Raw genomic sequence first — 25689 nt, forward strand, 5'->3', positions numbered from 1 at the left:
GAGGTCCATCTTGCCCAGCAGTCCGCTCATGTGGCGTCCCAACAGGTCCATGACCTGAGCAGTAATCCTCTATTTATACCCTTCTATTCCCTTTTCCAGCAGGAAATTGTCCAATCCTTTCTTAAATCCCAGTACTGTACTCTGCCTTATAACGTCCTCTGGAAGCGCATTCCAGGTATCCACCACACGTTGGGTAAAGAAGAACTTCCTAGCATTCGTTTTGAATCTGTCCCCTTTCAACTTTTCCGAATGCCCTCTTGTTCTTTTATTTTTTGAAAGTTTGAAGAATCTGTCCCTCTCTACTCTCTCTATGCCCCTCATGATCTTATAAGTCTCTATCATATCCCCTCTAAGTCTCCTCTTCTCCAGGAAAAAGAGACCCAGTTTCTCCAAACTCTCAGCGTATGAAAGGTTTTCCATCCCTTTTATCAGATGCGTCGCTCTTCTCTGAACTCTCTCGAGTAACGCCATATCCCTCTTAAGGTACGGCGACCAAAACTGGACGCAGTATTCCAGTTGTGGGTGCACCATCGCCCGATACAGCGGCAGGATAACTTCTTTCATCCTGGCTGTAATACCCTTCTTGATTATACCTAGCATTCTATTCGCTCTCTTGGCGGCCACTGCGCACTGTGCCGTCGGCTTCATTGAAGTGTCCACCATTACCCCCAAGTCCCTCTCTTGGGTACTCTCATTCAATAACATCCCTCCCATCGTATAGTTATACCTCGGGTTTCTGCTTCCCACATGCAAAACTTTACATTTCTCAACGTTGAACTTCATTTGCCATTTTGTCGCCCAATCCCCTAGTTTGTTCAAGTCTCTTTGCAATTCCTCACAGTCCTCTTTAGTCCAAGCTCCCCTAAATAGTTTGGTGTCGTCTACAAATTTTATTATCTCACACTTCGTCCCTGTTTCAAGATTATTTATGAATATATTAAATAGCAGCGGCCCGAGCACCGAGCCCTGCGGAACACCACTCGTGACCCTCTTCCAGTCCGAGTAGTGGCCCTTCACCCCTACCCTCTGTTTCCTACCCGCCAACCAGTTTCTGATCCATCTATGTACGTCTCCGTCCACCCCATGGTTCTTCAGTTTCCGGAGTAGTCGTTCATGAGGCACCTTGTCAAAGGCTTTTTAGAAATCAAGATATATGATGTCTATGGGATTACCTCTGTCCATCTGTTTGTTAATTCCTTCGAAGATGTGTAGTAAGTTACTTAGGCACGATCTCCCCCTGCAGAAACCGTGTTGGCTGGTTATTAGAAGTTCGTTTCTTTCCAAGTGTTCATCGATGTTTTCTTTTATCAGTGCTTCCGCCATTTTCCCTGGAACCGAGGTTAGACTCACCGGTCTGTAGTTTCCCGGGTCACTTCTTGATCCCTTTTTAAAGATGGGCGTGACGTTGGCCGTCTTCCAATCCTCCGGGATCACGCCTGTTTTCAGGGATAAGTTGCATATTTGCTGCAGTAGTTCCGCTATCTCCTCCTTTAGTTCCTTCAGAACCCTTGGATGGATTCCATCCGGACCTGGGGATTTGTCAATTTTTAGTTTATCTATCTGCTTGTGCACGTCTTCAAGGCTCACTTCAATGAATGTTAATTTTTCTGCTTGATTTCCATTGAAGAATTGCTCAGGTTCTGGTATGTTGGTTGTGTCTTCTTTCGTAAGACGAAAAGAACATGTTAAGTTTTTCAGCGACTTCTTTTTCCTCCTTCATAACTCCCTTCCTGTCCCCGTCGTCCAGCGGTCCCACCTCCTCCCTAGCCGGCTGTTTCCCTTTAACATATCTGAAGAACGGTTTGAAATTTTGAGCCTCCCTGGCTATCCTCTCTTCAAACTCTCTTTTGGCTTTTCGAACCACATGGTGACATCCTTTTTGATACTTTCTGTGCTCTTTCCAGTTCCCTTCAGTTTTGTCCTTTTTCCATTTCCTGAATGAATTTTTCTTATTGCTTATCGCTTCCTTCACTATTTTAGTCATCCATATCGGGTCCTTTATTCGTCTCTTTTTGCTCCCCTTTCTGAATCTGGGGATGTACAGATTTTGCGCCCCGCTCACCGTGTCCTTGAAAAAAGACCAGGCATGTTCTACCATCTGCCATTTCTTGGAAGTGTTCCTAAGTTTTTTCCTTACCATTTTCCTCATTGCTTCATAGTTTCCTTTTCTGAAGTTGAAAGTTGTCGCCATAGTTCTCTTTCCTTTTTTGGTATTCCTGCTTCAACCTTGAACTTGATCATATTATGGTCGCTGTTTCCCAACGGTCCCACTACTTCCACTTCCTTTGCAGGTCCCATTAACCCATTTAGGATTAGATTCAGAGTGGCATTTCCTCTCGTCGGTTCTCTAACAAGCTGCTCCATGAAGCAATCTTGGGTAGCCTCCAGGAATTCTGTTTCCCTAGCGCATTTTGAGTTTCCAAGACTCCAGTCTATCCCGGGGTAGTTGTCCTCAGTGTGCTTCGCTCTTTCTTCTTCTGGGCATCGACTAGCCAATTCCTCCCCCTCTTGTGGTGTTCCTCTGTGGGTGTCTTCTTTGAGGACATCTGCTTCTTGTTCTCCCTTGCGTGTTGGTATATCTTCATCTTTCATCTGAAGTTTATCCTCTTCCACCCTCCTCCTGTATGCTTCCTCAATGAAATTCTCGAGTTCCCTGACTTCCTCTTCAATGTGTCTCTCACTCATGAAGTCTTCAGCTGTCTTGACTGGGTCCTCCATGGTGTAGAGCAGTGTTCTTCAACCTTTTTACACCTATGGACCGGCGGAAATAAAATAATTATTTTGTGGACCGGCAAACTACTAAGACTGAAATTTTTTTTAAAAAACCATCGCCGCCCCGTCCCCGCGAGCTCGGTCCCACAAACCATCTGATCCCATCCGCACAAGCCTCAAATAGTTATGATTTTATATTGAACATATTTTATTAAAGTATAAAAAGAAACAATATTCTATACAATTGTCATTTTATAAATACAAATAATACAGGGCAAAGATCAACAAAACCCGTCTCCCCTCCCCTTCACATATATCCCCTCTACTATCAAGAAAACTGAATAAAGCCAAATTATTACAGAACTAGTCTTTAAGCCCGTTACATTAACGGGTGCTAGAATATATGTATGTCTGTCTTTCTTTCTTTCTGTTTCACTCCCTGCCCTTGTGTCTTTCTTCTTTTCTGTCTCCCTCCCTCCTATTATTTGTCTTTCTTTCTATTTGTCTCTCTTTCTGCCCCCTATGCAGTATTTATGTCAAGCCCGTTACATTAACGGGTGCTAGAATAGATGTGTCTGTCTGTGTTTCTTTATCTCTCCTTGGCCGCTGTCTGTATCTTTCTGTCACCCCCTTCCCCCCCCCGAGCAAAGCTGTCTGCCCCCAGCACCCACCTCCCCCCCAAATGTCTCTCCATGGCCCTCTTCTGTCTTCCCCCCAGAGCAAAGCTGTCTGTCCCCTTTCCCTATCTCTCCATGGCCCCTTCTGTCTCCCCCCAGCACACCCCTCCCCCCAAAGTAGCCCCATATCCCTCTCCCTGTCTCTCCATGGCTGTTTGCCCCAAGCACACCCCTCCCCCCAAAGCAGCCCCCTTTCCCTCTCCCGCTGACTCTCTCTCTGGCCCCCTTTCTCTGTCTGTCTTTCTGTCCCTCTCCCTGCCCCTGTCATTTTCCCCATTTCCCTGTGCAGCAGCATTTCCATCCCACTTCCCTATGCAGCAGCAATAGCATTTACCTCCTATCCCCCCTTTCCTGTGTGGAAGCAGTAGCAGGATTTTCCGCCACTCCCCCTTTCCCTACCTTCTCTTCCCTGCTCCGTTCGGCCCCTCCCCCTTCTTTTACTGGCGTTGTCGATCCGGCCTGCTCCTGACCCTCCCACCGCCGACAAACCTCGGGACTCCAGCCGCGTAGGCAGCACTTTAAACTCGCTGCTTAGTGGCCTTCAACTGGCGATTTCCTCTGCCGCGTCTGTCTCCGATGATGTCATCAGAGACCCGGCAGAGAAGGGCGAGAAGCAGTGTGTTTATAGTGCTGCCTACATTCGAGAGAGGAGCCAGGAGTGAGGAAGGCCGCCGCAGTTGTGTACCTGTTTTTTTTATTTGAAAGCCGCCGCCGCAGACTCGGATAGAGTCCTTGGGCCCCCCCTTCCCTTCCCTTGTAAGTCGGCGATTCAAGCAGCCTGTGCAGCAGTCTTCACACGCTGCTTCGGGTCCTTCTACTGCGCTTATTTGCTCTGCCGTGTCTCTGATGACATCATCAGAGACGCGGCAGAGCAAATCAGGGCAGTAGAAGGGCCTGAAGCAGCGTGTGAAGACTGCTGCACAGGCTTCTTGAATCGCCGGGTAGGTATTTGGGTCAGCGGCAAGGGAAGGGGGGTGAGCGGCAAAGAACTCCTCTGGTCTGTTGCGGAGGGCGGCCCGGCTCGATTTATTGATTCGTTGGGGGGGGGGGGGAATTCGCTGTGTTGGGGGGAAGGGTAGGCAGACGCGGGGACCGTCCAGTTCAAGAGAGGAGCCGGGGGTGAGGAAGGCCGCCGCAGCTATGGAAATTTTTTTTAAATTTGAAAGCCGCCGCCGGGGCCGCGCATGCGCAATCGTGTTTCCGCGACGGGATCAGGGAACACGATTTTTTTAGTGCGCATGCGCATCCTACCATTTTATTATATTAGATGCTACACAAATATCATGTAACAGAATACCACAGTCACACATGACAGGAATGGTGTTAGGGGAATGGAACTAGGGCAACTGCCCCCTGGTCAGAGAGAGCCCTAAGCCAGCTGGAAGCTAAAGAAGCACTCCCTAGGCTTTGCACTCCCCAGTTATGTCTAGCAAGATACATATTTCAAATCTGATATATTTGAATCACAAGATAGAAATAAAATTATTTTTTTCTACCTTTTGTCTTCTCTGGTTTCTGCTTTCATTGCTTTTTCACTCTCTTCCAGCCAGTGTCTGCCCTAAGAACATAAGAATTGCCACTGCTGGGTCAGACCAGAGGTCCATCATGACCAGCAGTCCACTCACGCGTACCATGGCCCAGTACAGTGGCATGATAACCTTCTCTATCTCTTCAGTCCAGCATCTGCCCCTTCCATTCACTGTCTGTCTTTCCCTGCCATCTCTCCTCCTGCCCCCCCCCCCAATTTGGTCTGGCATCCATCATCTTCCTTCTGTTCCCCTCATGGTCTGGCATCTCTGTCCTTCCCTCCCCCCTGTGGTTTTTAGCATCTCTCTCTTCTCATTTCCTCCACTCAGATCTGATATCATTCTCTGCTCTCTCTTCCCTTTTCTTCTTTGGTCTTCCTTCTCTATTTTCTGCCTCCATCTAAATTAAATTATTTCTTACTATTTAGTCCCATTTCCCTCTTTTCACTGTCTACTCACAGCTTGTCACCCCTCCATTATCTTACTATTTTCTTCCCCCTTTATCTCCTCCTTCCATCCAGTATGTTCTTTCCCCACTTCCATTCAGCATCTGCTCTCCCCTCTCAACTGACATCCATCTGCCTTCTGCTCTCTCCCTTCTTCCCACTTCCATCATCTGTCCCCTTCTCTCTCTCATCTCCTCCATTCCATCATCTGCCCCTTTTCTCTCTATCCCCCCCCCCAACTTCCATCATCTGCCCCCCTTCCCCTCACCTTTGCAGTTCACTTTCTTTCCCCTGAGGGTGGCTCATGTCAGAGGGGAAGCTTTGGCCGAGCAGAACCGCTTGCAAGGAACAGTTGAACTTACTTGATTGATGTCGATGCTGGGGCCCGTTGCCGTTTGAAGGAAAAAAAAAAAGGGACCTGCAAAGGCGAGAGGAAGGGAAACCTCCAGGACAGCTGCTCTTTGCCCTCCTTCAGCTGCCCAAGAGTCCAGACCAAGAGCGGCAGCTCTGTGTACTTTTAACTTCGGCACAGAGCTGCCCCTAAGCAGTAGTTTAGCGCGGTTTCATGAGGCAGCCTCGGGGCCTTTGCTAGGCCGGCCCGCTTCGATGATGCGATGTGGGCCAGCTTAGCAAAGGCTCCGAGGCTGCCTCATGAAACTGCGCTAAACTACTGCTTAGGGGCAGCTCTGTGCTGAAGTTAAAAGTACACAGAGCTGCCGCTAGTGGTCTGGAAGTGAGGAGACAAGGCAGGAGGCAAACGCGGTGGAAGGCAGAAGTCCTGGCACAGCGAATGCAACAGGAAGTTGCAAGTCAGCTGACGCCAGCCTTTCGTTGCGGAAGGGACCGAATCCTTTGCGGACCGGCAAGATTTTTTTGCGGACCGACATCAGTCCGCGGGCCGGCGGTTGAAGAACTGTGGTGTAGAGTTCTTCTAGCTCCTGTATCTTGTACTCTAGTTGCTTGACTTCCTTCTTCAAGCTTTTCAGCTCCTGGACCGACCGCATACATATGACTGTCTCCCCGAGGGGAGGTAGTCATACATATGACAGTCTGTGCAGAACACTGGAAAGCTCATCTTCTGGTTCCCCTCTGCTTCCATTGTCGTTCCTGCTTTAAGATAACAGTTAGGATTATGTGTTCCTTCTGCGCCTTCTTGTGTGTGCTGCCTTTGCTATACCTTACTTATGCTTGTGTGTTTGTTCCTTCTGTTCCTGCTTGTGTTTGTTCCTTATGTGCCTGCTTCTCTCAGCACCTGCTTCCTGCCTTCTTCTTGTGTGTACTGCCTTTTCTTCTTGCGTGTGCTGCCTTCTTTTTGTTGTGTGCTGCTTTGTTCTACCTTCTTCTTGCGTGTGCTGCCTTCTTCCTGTGTGTTCTGCCTTTACTCTACCTTCTTCTTGTGTGTGCTGCCTTCTTCCTGTGTGTTCTGCCTTTACTCTACCTTCTTCTTGTGTGTGCTGCCTTCTTTTTGTTGTGTGCTGCCTTTGTTCTACTTTCTTCTTGTGTGTGCTGCCTTCGTCTTGTGTGTGCTACCTTTGCTCTACCTTTCCTTACAAAAGAGGTAAGCTGGACATTTCCAGGATTATTACAGGAGCAGGTATTAATTACAAGATTGTGACTTAGTTTGAAGTAAGGGATACTTAGGTACGGCATCAGCTTTTCTTGACAAAGTTCCTGAATAGCAGGGTTTTTATTTCCCTTTGGAGGCTTTTGTAATCAGATGATAACAATATGTGGGCGAGATGGTGGTCTAGTTTCACTGCCCGAGTTGCTAGTAATCTGTCGTACAACCTCTTGCATTGTGTCGTTGATTGGGGGGGGTGAGTAAATAGAGTCTGAGTTCTTGGCCTGGTTGAAGAATTTTCATATTTCTCATAAGTTCCACATAACTGCGAATGATTTATAGGCTGTCTTGTTGATTTGCAGTTGTAGTTGCTATATCCGAAACATGGTTCACAGACTCTCATGGGTGGGATATAACTATACCAGGATACAACCTGCTTCGACAAGACAGAGAGGGTAAGTTAGGAGGAGGGGTAGCACTTTATATCAAAGAGAACATCAAGACAACCAGGATCACGGATGTCAAGTATACTGGGGAATCCATCTGGGTAAACCTGGCCAGAGGCGGAGATAAATGCCTGTACCTTGGTGTGGTATACAGACCTCCAAGACAATCGGAGGACAAGGATGCAGAATTAATTGAAGACATTGAGAATATCACCTTACGGGGGGACGTTGTTCTGTTAGGAGACTTCAACATGCCTGATGTAGACTGGAACACACTCTCAGCGACAACTTGTGATAGCAGGAGGATATTAAAGTCCATGAAGGGAGTACGGCTCAAACAAATGGTACTAGAACCCACTAGGGCCCAGGCCATCCTGGACCTGGGACTTACGAACGGGGAAAGCGTCTCGGGGGTCTCGGTGGGAGAAACGCTAGCCACCAGTGACCATAACATGGTATGGTTTAACCTTAAGAAAGGCTTCCCTAGGTCACAAACAAAAACAAGGGTACTCAATTTCCGGGGCACCGACTTCGTACGCATGGGAGATTTTGTTCATCAGACGCTCCAGGTTCAAGAAGTAACTGATAATGTGGAAGCTATGTGGTCAACCTTGAAATCGACCCTTCATGAGGCAACTAAACGCTACATTAAATCGGTAACCAAACAGCAAAGAAAAAAGAAACCCCAATGGTTCACTGATGAGGTCTCGTACCTCGTCAAAGAGAAGAAAAGAGCATTTCTCTCATGCAAACGCACGGGGGAAAAAGAAGCAAACATTGAATACAGGACAAAGTCTGCAGCGGTCAAAACAGCAGTCAGGGAGGCCAAACTTCAAATGGAAGAAACTCTAGCGAAGAACATTAAGAAAGGGGACAAATCCTTCTTCAGATACATTAGCGACAGGAAAAAGAACGCAAACGGGATAGTACGCCTTAGAACGCCAGAAGGGAACTATGTGGAAACAGATTCCGATAAGGCCAAACTACTAAATGATTACTTCTGTTCAGTCTTTACATGCGAGGCACCAGGGCACGGGCCACGTCTGGAAGCAAAGCAAAGCATGGAAGACCCATTTCAGAATTTTGAGTTCACACCAGCTGATGTTTACAGAGAACTGTCAAGACTCAAGGTGAACAAAGCCATGGGACCGGACAATTTGCACCCAAGAGTGCTCAGAGAGCTATGCGATATTCTGGCAAAACCGTTAGCCATGCTCTTCAATCTCTCCCTAAGTACGGGGAGAGTCCCCCTGGACTGGAAAACAGCCAACGTTGTTCCTCTGCACAAAAAGGGTTGCAGAGCAGAGGCTGCGAATTACAGGCCAGTGAGTCTCACATCAATAGTGTGTAAACTCATGGAAACTTTACTTAAAGGTAAATTGGACACGATATTGGATGAGGGAAATCTGAGGGATCCTTGTCAACATGGATTCACTAGGGGCAGGTCATGCCAATCCAATCTTATCAGCTTCTTTGACTGGGTGACAGGAAAGTTAGACTCGGGAGTCTCTGGATGTAGTGTACTTGGATTTCAGTAAAGCTTTTGACAGTGTCCCGCACCGTAGACTATTAAACAAGATGAAATCGATGGGGTTAGGTGAGAAACTAACTGCATGGGTCAATGATTGGCTGACTGGAAGACTTCAGAGGGTGGTGGTCAACGGCACCCTCTCTGAGACATCGGAGGTGACTAGCGGAGTGCCGCAAGGATCAGTCCTGGGACCATCTCTTTTTAACATATTCATAAAGGACTTGACCCGGGGGCTTCAGGGTAAAGTAGCACTGTTCGCCGCCGCCGCCAAACTGTGTAATATAGTAAGTGAAAGCAGTCTCAAGGGTAGTATGACGCAGGATCTGATCATGTTGGAAAACTGGTCCTCAACATGGCAGCTGGGCTTCAACGCTAAGAAGTGTAAGGTCATGCATCTCGGCAGCAGAAATCCATGCAGAACATACACCTTGAATGGAGAAGTACTAGCTAGGACTTCAGAAGAACGGGACTTGGGAGTAATCATCAGTGCAAACATGAAGGCTGCCAAACAAGTAGAGAAGGCCTCATCCAAGGCAAAGCAAATGATGGGATGTATCAAGAGAAGCTTCGTCAACCGCAAGCCTGAAGTCATAATGCCACTTTACAGAACCATGGTGAGACCTCATCTGGAATACTGTGTGCAATTCTGGAGGCCACATTACCGTAAAGATGTGCTTCGCGCCGAGTCGGTCCAGCGGATGGCCACTAGAATGGTCTCCGGACTCAAGGGTCTCTCATACGAAGAAAGACTGGGCAAATTGCAGCTCTATACTCTAGAGGAGCGCAGGGAAAGGGGTGACATGATTGAGACATTTAAATATGTCACAGGACGTGTCGAGGTGGAAGACGACATCTTCTTTCCCAAAGGACCCTCGATCACAAGGGGGCACCCGCTCAAACTCAGAGGAGGGAAATTTAATGGTGACACCAGGAAGTACTTCTTCACAGAAAGAGTGGTGGATCACTGGAACAAACTTCCGGTGCAGGTGATCAAGGCCACCAGCGTGCTCGACTTTAAGAATAAATGGGACATCCACGTGGGATCCCTACGAGGGTCGAGCTAAGGAACTAAGTCATCAGCACTCAGACTTAATGGGCTGTAGCCCTTTTCTGCCGTCATCTTTCTATGTTTCTATCATTACTCCAAAAAGTATTAAGGCGGGTTCCATGGTGGATTTTATTTCTGTATCTGTTATGGTTGGAGTTTTGTCCTTTTTGAGCAGTAGGAATTTGTTTTGTATGTGTTCAGCTTTAGTTTGTGGAATTTCATCTATTTTTCAACTGTTTCTAGCCTCTTATGCAGTTTTCCAGCTGTGGTAGAAGTTGGCTGGTTGAAAGAAATATAAGACCTGTATAGTATAGTAGCTTTGAACTCATAACCTTATTTCCCTTTTCTCACCACCCTACCCAGCAGTTTAGGATCATAAAAATAGCCTTACAGGGACAGACCAATGCTCCATCAAGCCCAGTAGCCCATTCTCATGGTGGTTAATCCAGGTCACTAGTACCTGACCAACACCCAAGTAGCAATATTCCATGCTACCAATCCAGGGCAAGCAATAACAGACTATGGACTTTACCTCCAAGAAATTGTGCAAACCCTTCTTAAAACCAGAAACTATATCCGCTCTTACCGCAACCTCTGGCAATTCATTCTAGAGCTTAACTATTCTCTGAGTGAATTTTTTCCCTTTTTGCAAGTTTCTCTTCATATTCTTTCTTAGCTTTCTTTATCAATGCATTGCATCTAACTTGCCAGTGCTTATGTCTCTTTCTATTTTCTTCATGTGGATCTTTTTTCCATTCTTTATAAAGAATATTTTTTTGGTTCTTTCAGCTTCTTTTTACCATTTTCCTCATTTTATCATAGTCGCCCTTTTGAAAATTAAATACCATCCCTCTAACTGTAACCCCCTACCCTGGCATCCTGATTATCTGTCTTGATTGTTTAGATTGTATGCTCTGATGGTTAGATGAATCATGTTCTCAGTGATGAAAGACAGAGAAGGCAGATGACGAATGCTACCACGATTGACTGACCGTAATTTCAACACTGTGTCACTTTCAAGGTCTTCATAGCTAACTCTGATGCTGAGAAAGTCCCTGGTACCAAGACTGCAGCATGTAAACAGTATAAAACAAAGAACAATGTCCATATTAATTTTTCATACAGTGGCAGCAAGACCCTTAGCAGCAGTGACAGGCCCGTAGTGCTTTGTAGGAGAATCCATGGTGATTTTGCTCTGGCTTCATATGCACACATAAAGGTTGTTCAGGCTGAGACCTTATTGTGGGATTGGCTTCATCATCAAACCCAAGCTGAAATGCACATTCAGCCTTCTGGCTTGTGAATGTCCTCCTCTCCCCCAAGGCCTGTGCTGCTCTCCTCTCTGAGCACACCCATACACTGCTAGCTATAAAACTCCTAGGCTTACCTTACTGCTCTGGTGGTCTAGTGGCACACTGGAATAAGATCAATCCGCAGTTGCTCCTGCCCAGCCCATGTCTTAAGTCAAAATGGCTGGCTTTGACTTTCAGAGGCAGTATCACAAGATGGCTGCTGTGACTTCCAGCGGCAAGTTTAGAATATAAGGTAGAATGGGCAGGAGCCAGTCTTAAGGTGAAACAAATTTTTTATTGATGATAGAGGAAAGAACAACTGTAAAAGCAGGTAAGAAATACACAGAAGAAACAAGGACAATAACAGAAACTTCAAAAGGACAAAAGTGCCATCATCAAATTTTTCATAATACAAGTGCCACAATTGATCCCATCCCCCCCAAAAAACAGAAAGAAAATACCCACCAATCCCCTCTCTCTCCCCCATGACTGCAATACAGCAAGGCTACAACAAGGTAGAATTAGCCAAGGCCCTGGTTCCTTAAAGACCCCATCCCTAGAGGAAAGGAAAAGAAGCGTCACAGAAACTTCCAACGTAAGCATAAGAACATAAGCAGTGCCTCTACTGGGTCAGACCTGAGGTCCATCGTGCCCAGCAGTCCGCTCACGCAGCGGCCCAACAGGTCCAGGACCTGTGCAGTAGCCCTCTATCTATACCCCTCTATCCCTTTTTCCAGCAGGAAATTGTCCAATCCTTTCTTGAACTCCAGTACCATACTCTGTCCTATTACGTCTTCTGGAAGCGCATTCCAGGTGTCCACCACACGCTGGGTAAAGAAAAACTTCCTAGCATTCGTTCTGAATCTGTCTCCTTCCAACTTTTCTGAATGCCCTCTTGTTCTTTTATGTTTTGAAAGTTTGAAGAATCTGTCCCTCTCTACTCTCTCTATGCCCTTCATGATCTTGTAGGTCTCTATCATGTCTCCTCTGAGTCTCCGCTTTTCCAGGGAGAAGAGCCCCAGTCTCTCCAATCTTTCAGTGTATGAAAGGTTTTCCATGCCCTTAATCATTCGTGTCGCTCTCCTCTGGACCCTCTCAAGTATTGCCATATCCTTCTTAAGGTACGGTGACCAATACTGAACACAGATGCGGGCGCACCATTGCCCGATACAACGGCAGTATGACTTTTCTCGTTCTGGTCGTGATACCCTTCTTAATAATACCCAACATTCTGTTTGCCTTCTTCGCGGCTGCTGCGCATTGTGCTGTTGACTTCGTTGTTGTGTCCACCAGTACACCCAAATCTCTTTCAAGGCTACTTCTCTCTAACACTAATCCCCTCATTTGGTAGCTGAACATTGGGTTTTTTCTCCCTAAATGCATGACCTTGCATTTCCCCACATTGAAGTCCATCTGCCATTTATTCGCCCACTCCTCCAGTTTGCTTAGGTCCCTTTGTAGGTCCTCACACTCTTCCGCATTTCTAACCCTTCTACTGAGTTTAGTGTCATCCGCAAATTTGATAACTTCACACTTCGTCCCCGTTTCCAGGTCATTGATAAATACATTGAACAACAGCAAAATGAAGAAAGAAAAAAAGAGAGACATGGTTGCCACCTTTTCCACAGCAACTGCCCCGAACCTGCGACGTGCGGGAAGAGGCTCCCATCCCCCAGAACATATGGGTATAGACCTGCAAGTCTGAAAACGAATTAAGCACTAAGCTCCGAGCTCTGTGGGGCAAAGAATCAAGATTGGTGTTTTAGACTGGCTACTGCCCCCTAAATTATTTGAGAGTGCAGGAAGTACATTACATTACATTAGTGATTTCTATTCCGCTTGTACCTTGCGGTTCAAAGCGGATTACATAAGAAGAAGCTGGACATTTCCAGGAGGGTACGTAACATTTAGGGTAAGACATAGTTACAGAATGAGTATAGACTTGGTAACATTGGATGAGAACAGTTATATTACATTACATATCAAATCTTTTTCCATGCGTTGGTAGGTAATATGAATCGGTAGGAAGAATTAGGTTTTTTTTTTTTTTATTTTTTATTTATTTTTTTGGTCGGTTGAGGATTTGGTGTCAGGGAGTGGGTAACCTGGTCGGTGTATGTGGAAGAGGAGATTAGGTGTTATGAATATGAAGTACCTGTCGATTAACAGCCAGTGTCTTATTCCATGATGTGAATGTACTGGTGAATGTTTAGATTGAAAGCTGATTGAAGCTTTTATTACATTCAGTACAGCAGGGTTTCTCAACACATGCTTCATGTACCACCAACCTGGCTACCGTGAATGCCAGGCGAGCCAGCTTGTCTTATCATCCACCCCTCCGGGTCTCACCTCCAATAAGGCAGTTTCTGCTCTCATTGCCACCCGATATTGTAAAAGTTGTCCCACATACAAAAATACCTGGGTCCAATAACCAGAAGTCTGGGACACTCCACCACATATGTCAAAATGTGCCCTGCTGGTCGCATCCTTTCCAACACTTATCTGTTGTATACATCTTACTAAGCAAAGCTGGCATAATATACCAACACACCAATAGCTTAATAGCATTCTCGACCAACTGTGGCACCCCCGACGTCAGAACTGACATAGGGGGAAGGATTATGGGCCAGTGGGTGCAATCGCTGCATGCGCTGGCCCTTTTTGAGTTGTGGCAGCAGCATGGGGAATTAAATAGAGCCAGCGAGCGGCAGGAGGTGGTGACACGTGGCAGGAGTGGCAAGAGGCGGAATCAGCGGCGGGTCGGCTTGGGGGCAGGCATGGGGAGGGAGGGGGCACTAACGGGACACAGGACAGAAGGAGGGAGGGAGGAAGGGGGCCTAACGGGACACAGGAAGGAAGGAGGGAGGGAGGAAGGAAGGGGGCACTATCTTGTGGCATAGGAAGGAGTGAGGGAGGGAATAGAAAGGGACAATTGTTGGGCCAAAAGAAAGAAATGGATGCACAGTCAGAAGGAAGTGCAACCAGAGACTAAGGGCTCCTTTTACAAAGGTGCGTTAGGGCCTTAATGCAAGGAATAGCTCATGGTTAAATGCCACCCGCGCTAGCCGCTACCACCTCCTTTTAAGCAGGCGGTAATTTTTCAGCTAGAGAGCACCATAGCTCACGCTAATCTTGTGCTAATCTTGGGAAAATGATTTTATTTTCAAGTTAGTGATTGAAATGTGACAGTTTTGAGAATTTATATCTGCTGTCTATACTTTGCACTATATTACATTACATTAGTGATTTCTATTCCACCAATACCTTGCGGTTCAAGGCGGATTACATAAACGTTTACAGGAATAGCATAAGAGATTTCCTAAGAGTTACATAAGAATTATCTAAGAGTTGTCGAGATCTTAAGGTGGTAAGTCTTGGGTAAATAGAGACGTTTTAGCATGAGTTGGGTAGTTAGAAGCATATTAGAGTATATTAAGTGTGTAGAGTGGCTAGGTAGGTGTAGAGTGGATAGGTGGGGTTTAGGTAGGAACTGGTCGTATTAGATAGGTTTTATGTATTTTTGGAAGAGTAGGGTTATAGTATCTTTCTTGAAGGTTTTGTAACCTGTGGTCGATGACAACAGAATGGTGATTTGTCTGTCCAGTTTAGCTGCTTTGGAGGCTATTAGTCTACAGTGATTACTGAGGTGACATTGCATATTTTAAAGCCATCTACATTGACCTCTTTGAAGAAAACCTGAATTTAAATGATAATTCCTCTGCATAGAGTGTGCTTTGTGTTTTTTTTTTATTTTGTGGTTACCATTATGTATTAATACTATATTGTGTGTATATGAAAAATGGATGGGGGAAATTGCATTACAATTAGTATTACTATTATGGGAGTAGAGCCAGAGGCAGAGATTGTGCGGGTTTGGGGCAGGATTTGGGGCGGAGTTTGGTTGGAGTACTCTACTGGTATTTGTTAGGCTTCGGGGGTACTTGGCTTGAAAAGATTAACATTGCAATAAAGGTATATGATTAGTCTCTTCTATTGTTCATTTTGTGAATTTTTAGAGATGAAAAACAAGTGTAGCTTTTATTAAACTCGGTACATTTTTTAAAAATTATTTATTTATCAGATTTTCATATTAAATATTATCAAGTATCCACTTGTACAGGAAAGTTGAATTAAGTAAATAAGCAAATGTACTTTGTAATAACATAAACAAACATAATAACAAATCAAATTAAAACTTAGCTTCAACTCAAGTCCTCAATAATGATGGGATCCAAGATTTAGATTCAACGAGTTATTAAAAAAAGACATAAATGACAATGTAAAAAAGAAAACGTGGAACATGGTCAACTGAAGGAAAGTGTCCAAATTTAAACAATGAGCAATCATTCTAGCTCTGCTCTCAGGTGAGCGGCCGTCAAGAAAGATGTCATAGAAAACATATTTTTGCATTTGATACTGTATCACATATTTACATGGGTGACGAAGAATAAAGGTTACCCGGTTTTAAAGTCAAAAATTCACATCGACGTTTTTGTGTGTCTCGTGCCAGATCTGGAAACATTTGTATCTTGTATCCAAGAAATTCTTTTAATTAATTAATTTATTTTTTTTATTTCTTTATTTATTGGATTATTCATTACAATATCTTAGTAACAAACATGCATGAATGAACACAAAAAATACAAATGTAAATTCCCTCCAAGGAACAACATAATATATAAGGAAACTTAATCAACCATATCCTAGTCCACATTATTGCTGATCGCCAGTATTTTAACATAAAATCAAATCTTTCTATCTACTTTCTAAGAGCAGGCAAATGGCTTTTATATATATTATACATCATCCTCCAAAAATAAACTCAATATTAGAAATTAAACTTTCAGCAAGGGTTTCTCTTTAATAAAATCTTCCACCTGGACTGGGTCAAAAAAACACATATTTATCACTTCCATATGAAATCAGGCATTTACATGGAAATTTCAAAAAGAAAGTAGCTCCGACTGCCAAAACCTTGGGTTTTAGCTGAAGGAACTGTTTCCTCTTGAACTGAGTTTGTCTAGAGACATCTGGAAAAATTATCACTCGTTGACCACAAAACATCTCTTGTTTTTTCAGGAAATATAATTTCAAAATGTCTTGTTTTTCAAGCTCTGTCTTAAAGGTCACGAGAAGAGTTGCTCGTTTATCAATTATGTCTTTAGATGACTCCAAAAACTGTGATACATTCAAACTATCAGGTGGCACTATTCTATCCATTCCACCTTCATCTACCTTTTCCTTGGAGTCTCTTGAGATGTAATATAGCTTATCAACCTCAAAGGTCTCCACTTTAGTATAATGTAATATCTCCCTCAAATACATTCTCAAGAGCTCCATCGGAGAAAGGTAATGTGTGATTGGAAAATTTAACAAACAAAGATTCTTAACTCTGATAGCATTTTCCATTTTTTCTAATTTAGCATGTATCATCATACTATCCTTTATATTTGAAACAGCACTAGCTTGTAAATTACCTACTACCTGATCTATCTTTTCAACCTTCAAGGTTACCCGGTTTTAAAGTCAAAAATTCACATCGACGTTTTTGTGTGTCTCGTACCAGATCTGGAAACATTTGTATCTTGTATTCAAGAAATTCTTTTAATTTATTTTTAAAGAAAAGTCTAAGCAACCAGTTTTTGTCTGGTGCTAATGCTACTGTAAGGAGAAGTATTGCAGGTTCTGCCATTTCCTTATCTGAGCGTTCCAGAAACATTGTAATATTAGTTGGCTGTTGCTCATCTTGAAATTTTTCCACTTGCTGTTTTTTTTTTCTCTCTGTATAGGCAGATAATAAACTTGGGTAAATGGTGGCAACAATTCTTCTGAAATCTCTAAGATCTCTGGTCAAATAACGTTTTAACATGTCTCTAGGAGTTGTTGTTGCAACTCTGGGAAAGTTAATACGAGATAAATTTTCTAAAGTCTCCACTTTCCTTCTCAGATTTATATTATCTCTCACCAATGTTTCTGTAATCTGTTTAGAGGTAACATTAGACTTTTTAAGTTATTGTAATTCAGTTTTAAGATTTTTAATATCATCTTCTTGAATATTAACTTTTTGTTCCAATTGTACCAATTGGGGTTTAATTGACTTGGCCAGGTCAGCCACAAGATCCCAAATAGCGTCCAGAGTTATCTCTTGAGGTTTCTTTAATATTAGGAAAGATTTTTCAAGTTGAATTTTAACATCATAGAAACATAGAAATTGACGGCAGAAAAGGGCCATAGCCCATCGAGTCTGCCCATACCAATGACCCACTCCCCGACTTTTACTCCCCTATAGAACCCACGTGAATATCCAATTTTCCCTTAAAATCTGACACGCTGTTGGCCTCAATCACCTGCTGAGGCAACTCGTTCCAATGATCGACCACCCTTTCGGTGAAGAAGTACTTTCTAGCATCGCCTTGAAATTTCCCTCCCCTGATTTTCAGCGAGTGTCTTCTGGTCCTCACCAGTCAGCTTCTCATCTTGTTGGCGGTTCTCCCGTACACAAGTCCCCCTCTGAACAAACACCTCAGGTTCCAAAGGACCCTCCTGCAACTGTAGAGAATCCAAGTGCAAACTCCCTGGTTCGATGTCCAAAGCCTCCAGGGAAGGGAGCACACCGCCTTAAGATTGCTCCTCCTCCCGCGGAGAGCTGGTAGTCCGCGGGAGAGGGGGGGGCGCTCTTACGTCAGGGCTCAATGAGATCTCAAGTCCCGGGGAGATCGCCATTGCCTTGCTACAGGCGTCTCCAATGGGGTTGCCGACGCCGCTGACATTCCCTGCATTTGGCGTAGGAGCTCGTCGATGTTGCCGATTTGGGCTGGGCCAGGTCGCCGCGATGCTCCAGCGGTACTACAGCCTCTCCTCTTCGGCATCCTAAAAGGTAATTTTCCTCTCTCAGACAAAGGGAAATCTGAAAAAAAATCACACGAATGGCTGCTCCGAACTGTTCAGCTGACCTTCCCTTCCGCCATCTTGGATCAGTCCTACACTTCGTACATTTATATGGTTTGCAACCTGAGTGGATCATTTTGTGACTTTTTACACTTGAAAGCAGAGTAAAGCTATTATTACACTCAGTACATGTAAATGGCTTGTGTCCTGTGTGGATCATTTCATGACTTTTCAGATTTGAAAGCCGAGTGAAGCTTTTATTACACTCAGTACATCTCATCTTCTGGAATTCACTAACCTCAACACACAATCTGTTCCTCGGCGAAATAAACCTCCACCTAGAAGACAACTCCTCCAAACAAGCTGAAGGCATAATCTCATACCTCAATGCATTCTCCTACCAAATTCTGTATCCTCAACCCACACACGAAAAAGGCCACTAACTCGATATTGCAGCTTACATGTCCCAACACCCCCACACACCTGACATTCCAATGGGGCCTGGCACTCCTCCCACTGGTCAGACCACTTCAAATTCACCTTCAACATCAACTGGACACAAAGCACAAGCAAACACGAAACCCACAAAACCTCCTTCAAAACCCGACCAAAAATCGACCCCTCCACATTCTGGACCACAGTAGACCCCTCAATCGCCTCCATAGACCACAATGTATTCATTCGCCAGTGGCGCTCCCTGAGCGAAACAACCCTGAACGGACTAGCCCCAGAAAAGACAAAACACAAACTCTGCAGATCCTCAGACAAATGGTTGACACCGAACTTCTTCAACTAAAAAGACACTGCAGACAACTCAAAAGAGAATGGCAAAAAAAGAACCAAGAACTAACCAAAGTAGCTTGGAGAAACCTAATGAAACAATACAAGGTCAAACTTAAGGAAAAACGAAGAGCTTATTACTCCAAACTAATCGGCACAGAATCCATAGACATAAAGAAACTCTTCCAACTTGTGAAGAACCTCACCGACACTCAGCCATTCATAGCCACTCAAGGAATCTACCCTCCAACAGCCACCCAACTAGCGGACCACTTCAAGTGCAAGATCGCCACTATCAGAGCCTCCTTCAACAACTCACCGACCCTCCTAGACGAGATCATAATAAACCCTACAACAGATGAAGCCACTGAGGCTGACAGGCACTGGTCCAACTTTACAAAGGTACAATGGTCGGACATGAACCGACTCTACAGAAAATATAGTCAAGCGTCATGCGACCTGAACAATTGCCCCTCATATTTACTAACAAATGCCTCCCCCAAATTTAGAGCTTGCCTCTTGCAATGGATCCAAACAACTCTCACGGAAGGCCAATTCCCACAAGACTTAGGAGAAATCATAATCACCCCAATACTGAAAGATCACAAAGGACCAATAGACACCCCTTCCAACTACCGGCCCATCGCCTCAATTCCATTATATGTTAAACTAATAGAAGGTCTGGTTGCACAATACCTCTCCAACTACCTTGAAGACCACAACCTACTCCACCCAACTCAATCAGGGTTCAGATCCAACCATAGTATTGAGACATTGCTAGTTTCCCTTCTAGATATAGCCCGACAGAACCTTAGCAAAGGAAGAAGGATGCTGATAATTCAACTCGTCCTCTCTGCCGCATTTGACCTGGTTGACCACACTATACTTCGTCAGATATTAGAAGCAATAGGGATCTCAGGCGGAGTATACAACTGATTCCAAGGATTCCTCAAAACAAAAACATACAGAGTAAAACAAAGGATCTTATATCGGAACCCTGGACCAATCCCTGCGGAGTATCTCAAGGTTCTCCACTGTCACCCATGCTCTTCAATCTTTTAATTTTCTCCCTCGGTACCCTGTTAGACAAACTCAAAATAACCTCATTCAGCTATGCAGATATAACCATACTCTTCCCCTTTGACTCACAAGACCCCACCACAACAGATAACCTGGAAAAAACTCTAGAAGCAGTGGAAAAATGGATGAATCCATAGATATCATTTACCTTGACTTCCAAAAAGCCTTCGACAAAGTGCCACATGAAAGACTACTAAGGAAGCTATGGAACCACGGGGTGCAAGGGGAGGTCCACCGATGGATCAAAAACTGGTTGGCGGACAGGAAACAGAGGGTTGGAGTAAAGGGCCATTACTCAGACTGGCAATGGGTCACGAGCGGAGTTCCACAGGGGTCGGTGCTGGGACCGCTACTTTTCAACATATTCATTAACGACCTGGAGGCAGGAACAAAATGTGAGGTTATTCAATTTGCGGATGACACCAAACTATATCGCAAGGTAAATAACATGGAGGACTGCGAAGATCTCCAAAAAGATCTGACAACACTGGAAGAATGGGCCAAAAAATGTCAAATGAGTTTCAACATAGGGAAGTGCAAAGTCGTACATATAGGGAAAAAAAACCCGATGTTCACTTACAAAATGGGGGGGATCAGCGCTAGGGGTGAGCGACCTTGAAAGAGACCTGGGAGTGATGGTAGACACAACATTGAAGGCGTCGGCGCAGTGTGCAACAGCCTCAAGGAAAGCAAACAAAATGTTGGGTATCATTAAAAAGGGTATCACGACCAGATAGAAGGAAGTCATCCTGCCACTGTATCGTGCTATGGTGCGCCCGCACCTGCAGTACTGTGTTCAATTCTGGTCGCCGTACCTCAAGAAGGACATGGAGGTACTTGAGAGAGTTCAAAGAAGAGCAACTAAGCTAATAAAGGGTATGGAGGACCTCTCATATACTGACAGACTGAAAAGGCTAGGGCTTTTCTCCCTGGAAAAGCGGAGACTTAGAGGAGACATGATAGAAACCTTCAAGATCATGAAGGGCATAGAAAAAATAGACAGGGACAGATTTTTCAAATTAAGGGGATCAACAAGTACAAGGGGACACTCAGAGAAATTGAAAGGGGAGAAGTTTAGAACAAACGCTAGGAAGTTCTTTTTCACACAGAGGGTGGTGGATACATGGAACGCGCTACCGGAGGATGTGATAAACAGGAGCACGCTACAGGGGTTCAAAGAAGCTTTGGATAGGTACTTGGAAGACAAAGGGATTGAGGGGTACAGATAAGAGTAAAGGTAGATTATAGGGATGGGATTAGAGGTAAGTTATAAAATTAATCAGGGATCACTGTTCAGGTACTAGGCCTGATGGGCCGCCGCGGGAGCGGACCGCTGAGCAAGATGGACCTCTGGTCTGACTCAGCGGGGGCAACTTCTTATGTTCTTCTTATGACAACCCAGACAAAACAAAATTTCTACTGCTTGAAAAGGACAAAACCCCTTCTATAACCGAACTGGAAATAAAAACCACCAAATATGCCATACAGCCCGATCTCAAACTCCTTGGAGTAACAGTAGACAGATGCTGCACTCTTCAGGTGCAAATCAACAAAATCACACAAAAAGCATTCTTTACCATGCGCAACCTTTGCAAAATCAGAAAATTCTTCGACAAAGAACAATACAGACTCATAGTCCAATCCCTAGTCCTAAGTCTAATGGACTATTGCAATATCCTCTACCTTCCTTGTCCCACCTACTTAATAAAACAACTACAGACTGTGCAGAACACTGCCCTCAGATTGATCTATTCCCTTGGAAAATTTGACCACATCACCAACGCCTTCCTAGATTCACACTGGCTTCCAATACAAGCCCGCATCCAATTCAAACTATACTGCCTATTATTCAAAACATTAAATGGAACGGAACCCACCCACCTAAACAGGAACCTCTCATCCAGACAGAGGAGAACCCAGTCCCCTTTCTCCTACCTCCCTTTTAAAAGGAACTAAGCGCAAAAAGATGTATGACAACCTACTAGCAACACATGCAGCAAAATTGGACCCCTAAATCACCAACCTACTGACAGCATCAACTGACCTCAAAGCTTTCCAAAAAGAAATCAAAACCCTACTATTCAAAAAATTCATCCAGATGTCCTAACCCCCCATTCCTTTCCCCTCTCTCTCTCCCTCTTAGTAGCTTCTCTTCAAAATTGTATTAGACCTAACGCCTTTATTTGTATTCCTCTTCCTGGAAATGTCCAGTTATCTTTTGGATGTAATCCGCTTAGAACTGCAAGGTACAGGCGGAATAGAAGTCATTAATGTAATGTAAATGGTTTGTATCCCGTGTGGATCATTTTGTGTCTTTTTACATTTGAAAGCAGAGTAAAGCTTTTATTACACACAGTACATGTGAATGGCTTGTGTCCTGTGTGGATCAATTTGTGACTTTTTAGAGTTGAAAGCCAAGTGAAGCTTTTATTACACTCAGTACATGTAAATGGTTTGTGTCCTGTGTGAATCATTTCGTGACTTTTTAGATTCGAAAGCCGAGTGAAGCTTTTATTACACTCAGTACATGTAAATGGCTTGTGTCCTGTGTGGATCATTTTGTGTCTTTTTAGATCTGAAAGCTGAGTGAAGCTTTTATTACACTCAGTACATTTAAATGGCTGTGGATCATTTTGTGTCTTTTTAGATGTGAAAGCTGAGTGAAGCTTTTATTACACTCAGTACACTGTAAATGGCTTGTGTCCTGTGTGATCATTTTGTGTCTTTTTTAGATCTGAAAGCTGAGTGAAGCTTTTATTACACTCAGTACATGTAAATGGCTTGTGTCCTGTGTGGATCATTTTGTGACTTTTTAGATCTGAAAGTGCCAAGAGAAGCTTTTATTACACTCAGCTACATGTAAATGGCTTTTGTCCTGTGTGGATCATTTCGTGACTTTTTAGAGCTGAAAGCCGAGTGAAGCTTTTATTACACTCAGTACATGTAAATGGCTTGTGTCCTGTGTGGATCATTTTATGACTTTTTAGAGATGAAAGCCGAGTGAAGCTTTTATTACACTCAGTACATGTAAATGGCTTGTGTCCTGTGTGGATTATTTTGTGACTTTTTAGATTTGAAATCCAAGTAAAGCTTTTATTACACTCAGTACATGTAAATGGCTTGTGTCCTGTGTGGATCATTTCATGATTTTTCAGAGTTGAAAGCCGAGTGAAGCTTTTATTACACTCAGTACATGTAAATGGCTTGTGTCCTGTGTGGATTATTTTGTGACTTTTTAGATACGAAAGCAGAGTGAAGCTTTTATTACACTCAGTACATGTAAATGGCTTGTGTCCTGTGTGCATTATTTTGTGACTTTTTAGAGTTGAAAGCTGAGTGAAGCTTTTATTACACTCAGTACATGTAAATGGCTTGTGTCCTGTGTGGATCATTTTGTGTCTTTTTAGATTCGAAAGCAGAGTGAAGCTTTTATTACACTCAGTACATGTAAATGGCATGTGTCCTGTGTGGATCATTTTGTGTCTTTTTAGAGCTGAAAGCAGAGTGAAGCTTTTATTACACTCACTACATGTAAATGGCTTGTGTCCTGTGTGGATCATTTTGTGTCTTTTTAGAGCTGAAAGCCAAGTGAAGCTTTTATTACACTCAGTACATGTAAATGGTTTGTGTCCTGTGTGGATTATTTTGTGACTTTTTAGAGTTGAAAGCTGAGTGAAGCTTTTATTACACTCAGAACATGTAAATGGCTTGTGTCCTGTGTGGATTATTTTGTGAGTTTTTAGATTTGAAAGCAGAGTGAAGCTTTTATTACACTCAGAACATGTAAATGGCTTGTGTCCTGTGTGGATCATTTGGTGTCTTTTTAGATCTGAAAGCCGAATGAAGCTTTTATTACATTCAGTACATGGAAATGGCTTGTGTCCTGTGTGAATCATTTTGTGACTTTTTAGAGCTGAAAGCAGAGTGAAGCTTTTATTACACTCAGTACATTTAAATGGCTTGTGTCCTGTGTGGATCACTTTCATGATTTTTCAGAGTTGAAAGCCGAGTGAAGCTTTTATTACACTCTGTACATGTAAATGGTGTTACTTCTTTGGGAGTCTCTTGCTGGATTTTTAGAGATGAAAGCTGAGTGTAGCTTTTATTATGCTCAGTAGCTGGAAATGGTTTCTTATTTTTATGATCCCTTTTGTGCATTTGGAGTAGTTTCTGGTGTGTTTTTCTTTTCCTCTTGCCATGGTGGGATTCAGAAGTCACTTTATCACTATTACTAATTTGGGAGGGTCTCTGGTTCTCAGGGCTGTTACTGAGCTCCCTGTCATTTCTCTCACACTGAGGGTCTCTATCCATTGAGTCTTCTGCAGGGTCTGTCTGTTCCCTTGATTCCTGCTTACAATTCTTTGTGTTAATAATTTCAGGTGTCTGGGAAATATTCTCATAGACGTTTTCTGACTGTGTTTGGATTTCCTCCATTTCCACAGGACCTTCTCCTTGATTCTCAATTCTCTTCCAGTCATGTCGGTTCTGATGATCTGGTAGATATAAACAGAAGATATTTCTCATGAGTTAGAAAACAGCATTGATTTCTAAGATTTTTCAAACTTTCAAATAATAAACGAACAAGAGGGCATTCGAAAAAGCTGAAAGGGGACAGGTTCAAAACAAATGCTAGGAAGTTCTTCTTTACCCAACGTGTGGTGGACACCTGGAATGCGCTTCCAGAGAACGTAATAGGGCAGAGTACGGTACTGGGGTACAAGAAAGGATTGGACAATTTCCTGCTGGAAAAGGGGATAGAAGGGTATAGAGATAGAAGATTACTGTGCAGGTCCTGGACCTGTTGGGCTGCCGCATGAGCGGGCTGCTGGGCGCGATGGACCTCAGGTCTGACCCAGCGGAGGCATTGCTTATATTCTTTTTTTTTATATATATATATAATATTTCTTTATTGAGCAAACCAGAACACACATAACATAACAGAGTAAAGGTACATCCATCAATCCAGAAAAAAAACCCAAAATCACCGCCCTACCGGGCATACAGAGAAAAGGTCATAAACACAACCAAGATCAGATGTCTCAGGAACAAGAGGTGCTCAATACAATTTTCCATGTAAAACCCTTTGAAACCCCCCCCAGGACATATCGTAGCACCCCAATACTATAACATACATTAGAATACACCGTAGAAAACTGAATCCAAACCTCCCCCTAACCCCCCCACCCACCCCTACTCCCGACCTGTGAAATATATATACGAAATACACAAAATAGACAAAAAAAAAATAGACAAAATAGACAAAAAATAGACAAAAAAAATAGGGAGGAAAACTAGGTCAAAAAGGGAAGAAAAATAGGAAAAAATAAAGAGAAAGAGAAATGAACCCCATAAGAGAATCCAAGTAAGAATGAGTCTGAAGAGGGAGAGGACAGAAGACCCCAGTAGATGCTAACAGTTCAATAGTAGACTCCTCTCGTGATGGAGAAGGGACAGCCAATATTCCTCCCATACATCCTGAAATCGAGACCACCTTCGTTCATCCCGAGTGCCCGCAGCCCGTCTTTCCAAGAGAGCTAAGTCATAAAGAGACCCCTGCCATCGAGAGAAAGAGGGAGCTTGCGGCTCTCGCCAAAAAGTCAAAATGGCTTTCTTAGCCAGCAAAAGGGCCTTAGAAATCAACTGCCGCTGCCCAACAGTGCAACCATGAAGCTCCGCCTCCTGGTAAAAAAAGAGCTACACAG

At 43.9% G+C, this 25689-nt stretch overlaps 1 protein-coding gene across 1 annotated transcript in view; it reads right to left on the reverse strand.

The window, feature by feature from the left end:
• Positions 1–10946: 10946 nt before the first annotated feature.
• LOC117355020 (zinc finger protein 354A-like) overlaps positions 10947–25689 on the reverse strand; it is a 52401-nt gene continuing 37658 nt past the window's right edge. Inside the window, exons 4-5 of the mRNA XM_033932967.1 lie at positions 23968–24480; positions 10947–11014 (exon numbers count right to left, since the gene is read on the reverse strand). Of these exons, the coding sequence (XP_033788858.1) occupies positions 10947–11014; positions 23968–24480 (581 nt within the window). The remainder of the gene's footprint in view (positions 11015–23967; positions 24481–25689) is intronic.

The sequence above is a fragment of the Geotrypetes seraphini genome, chromosome 2 (genome assembly GCF_902459505.1).
Source record: "Geotrypetes seraphini chromosome 2, aGeoSer1.1, whole genome shotgun sequence".
NCBI classification, from domain to species: domain Eukaryota; kingdom Metazoa; phylum Chordata; class Amphibia; order Gymnophiona; family Dermophiidae; genus Geotrypetes; species Geotrypetes seraphini.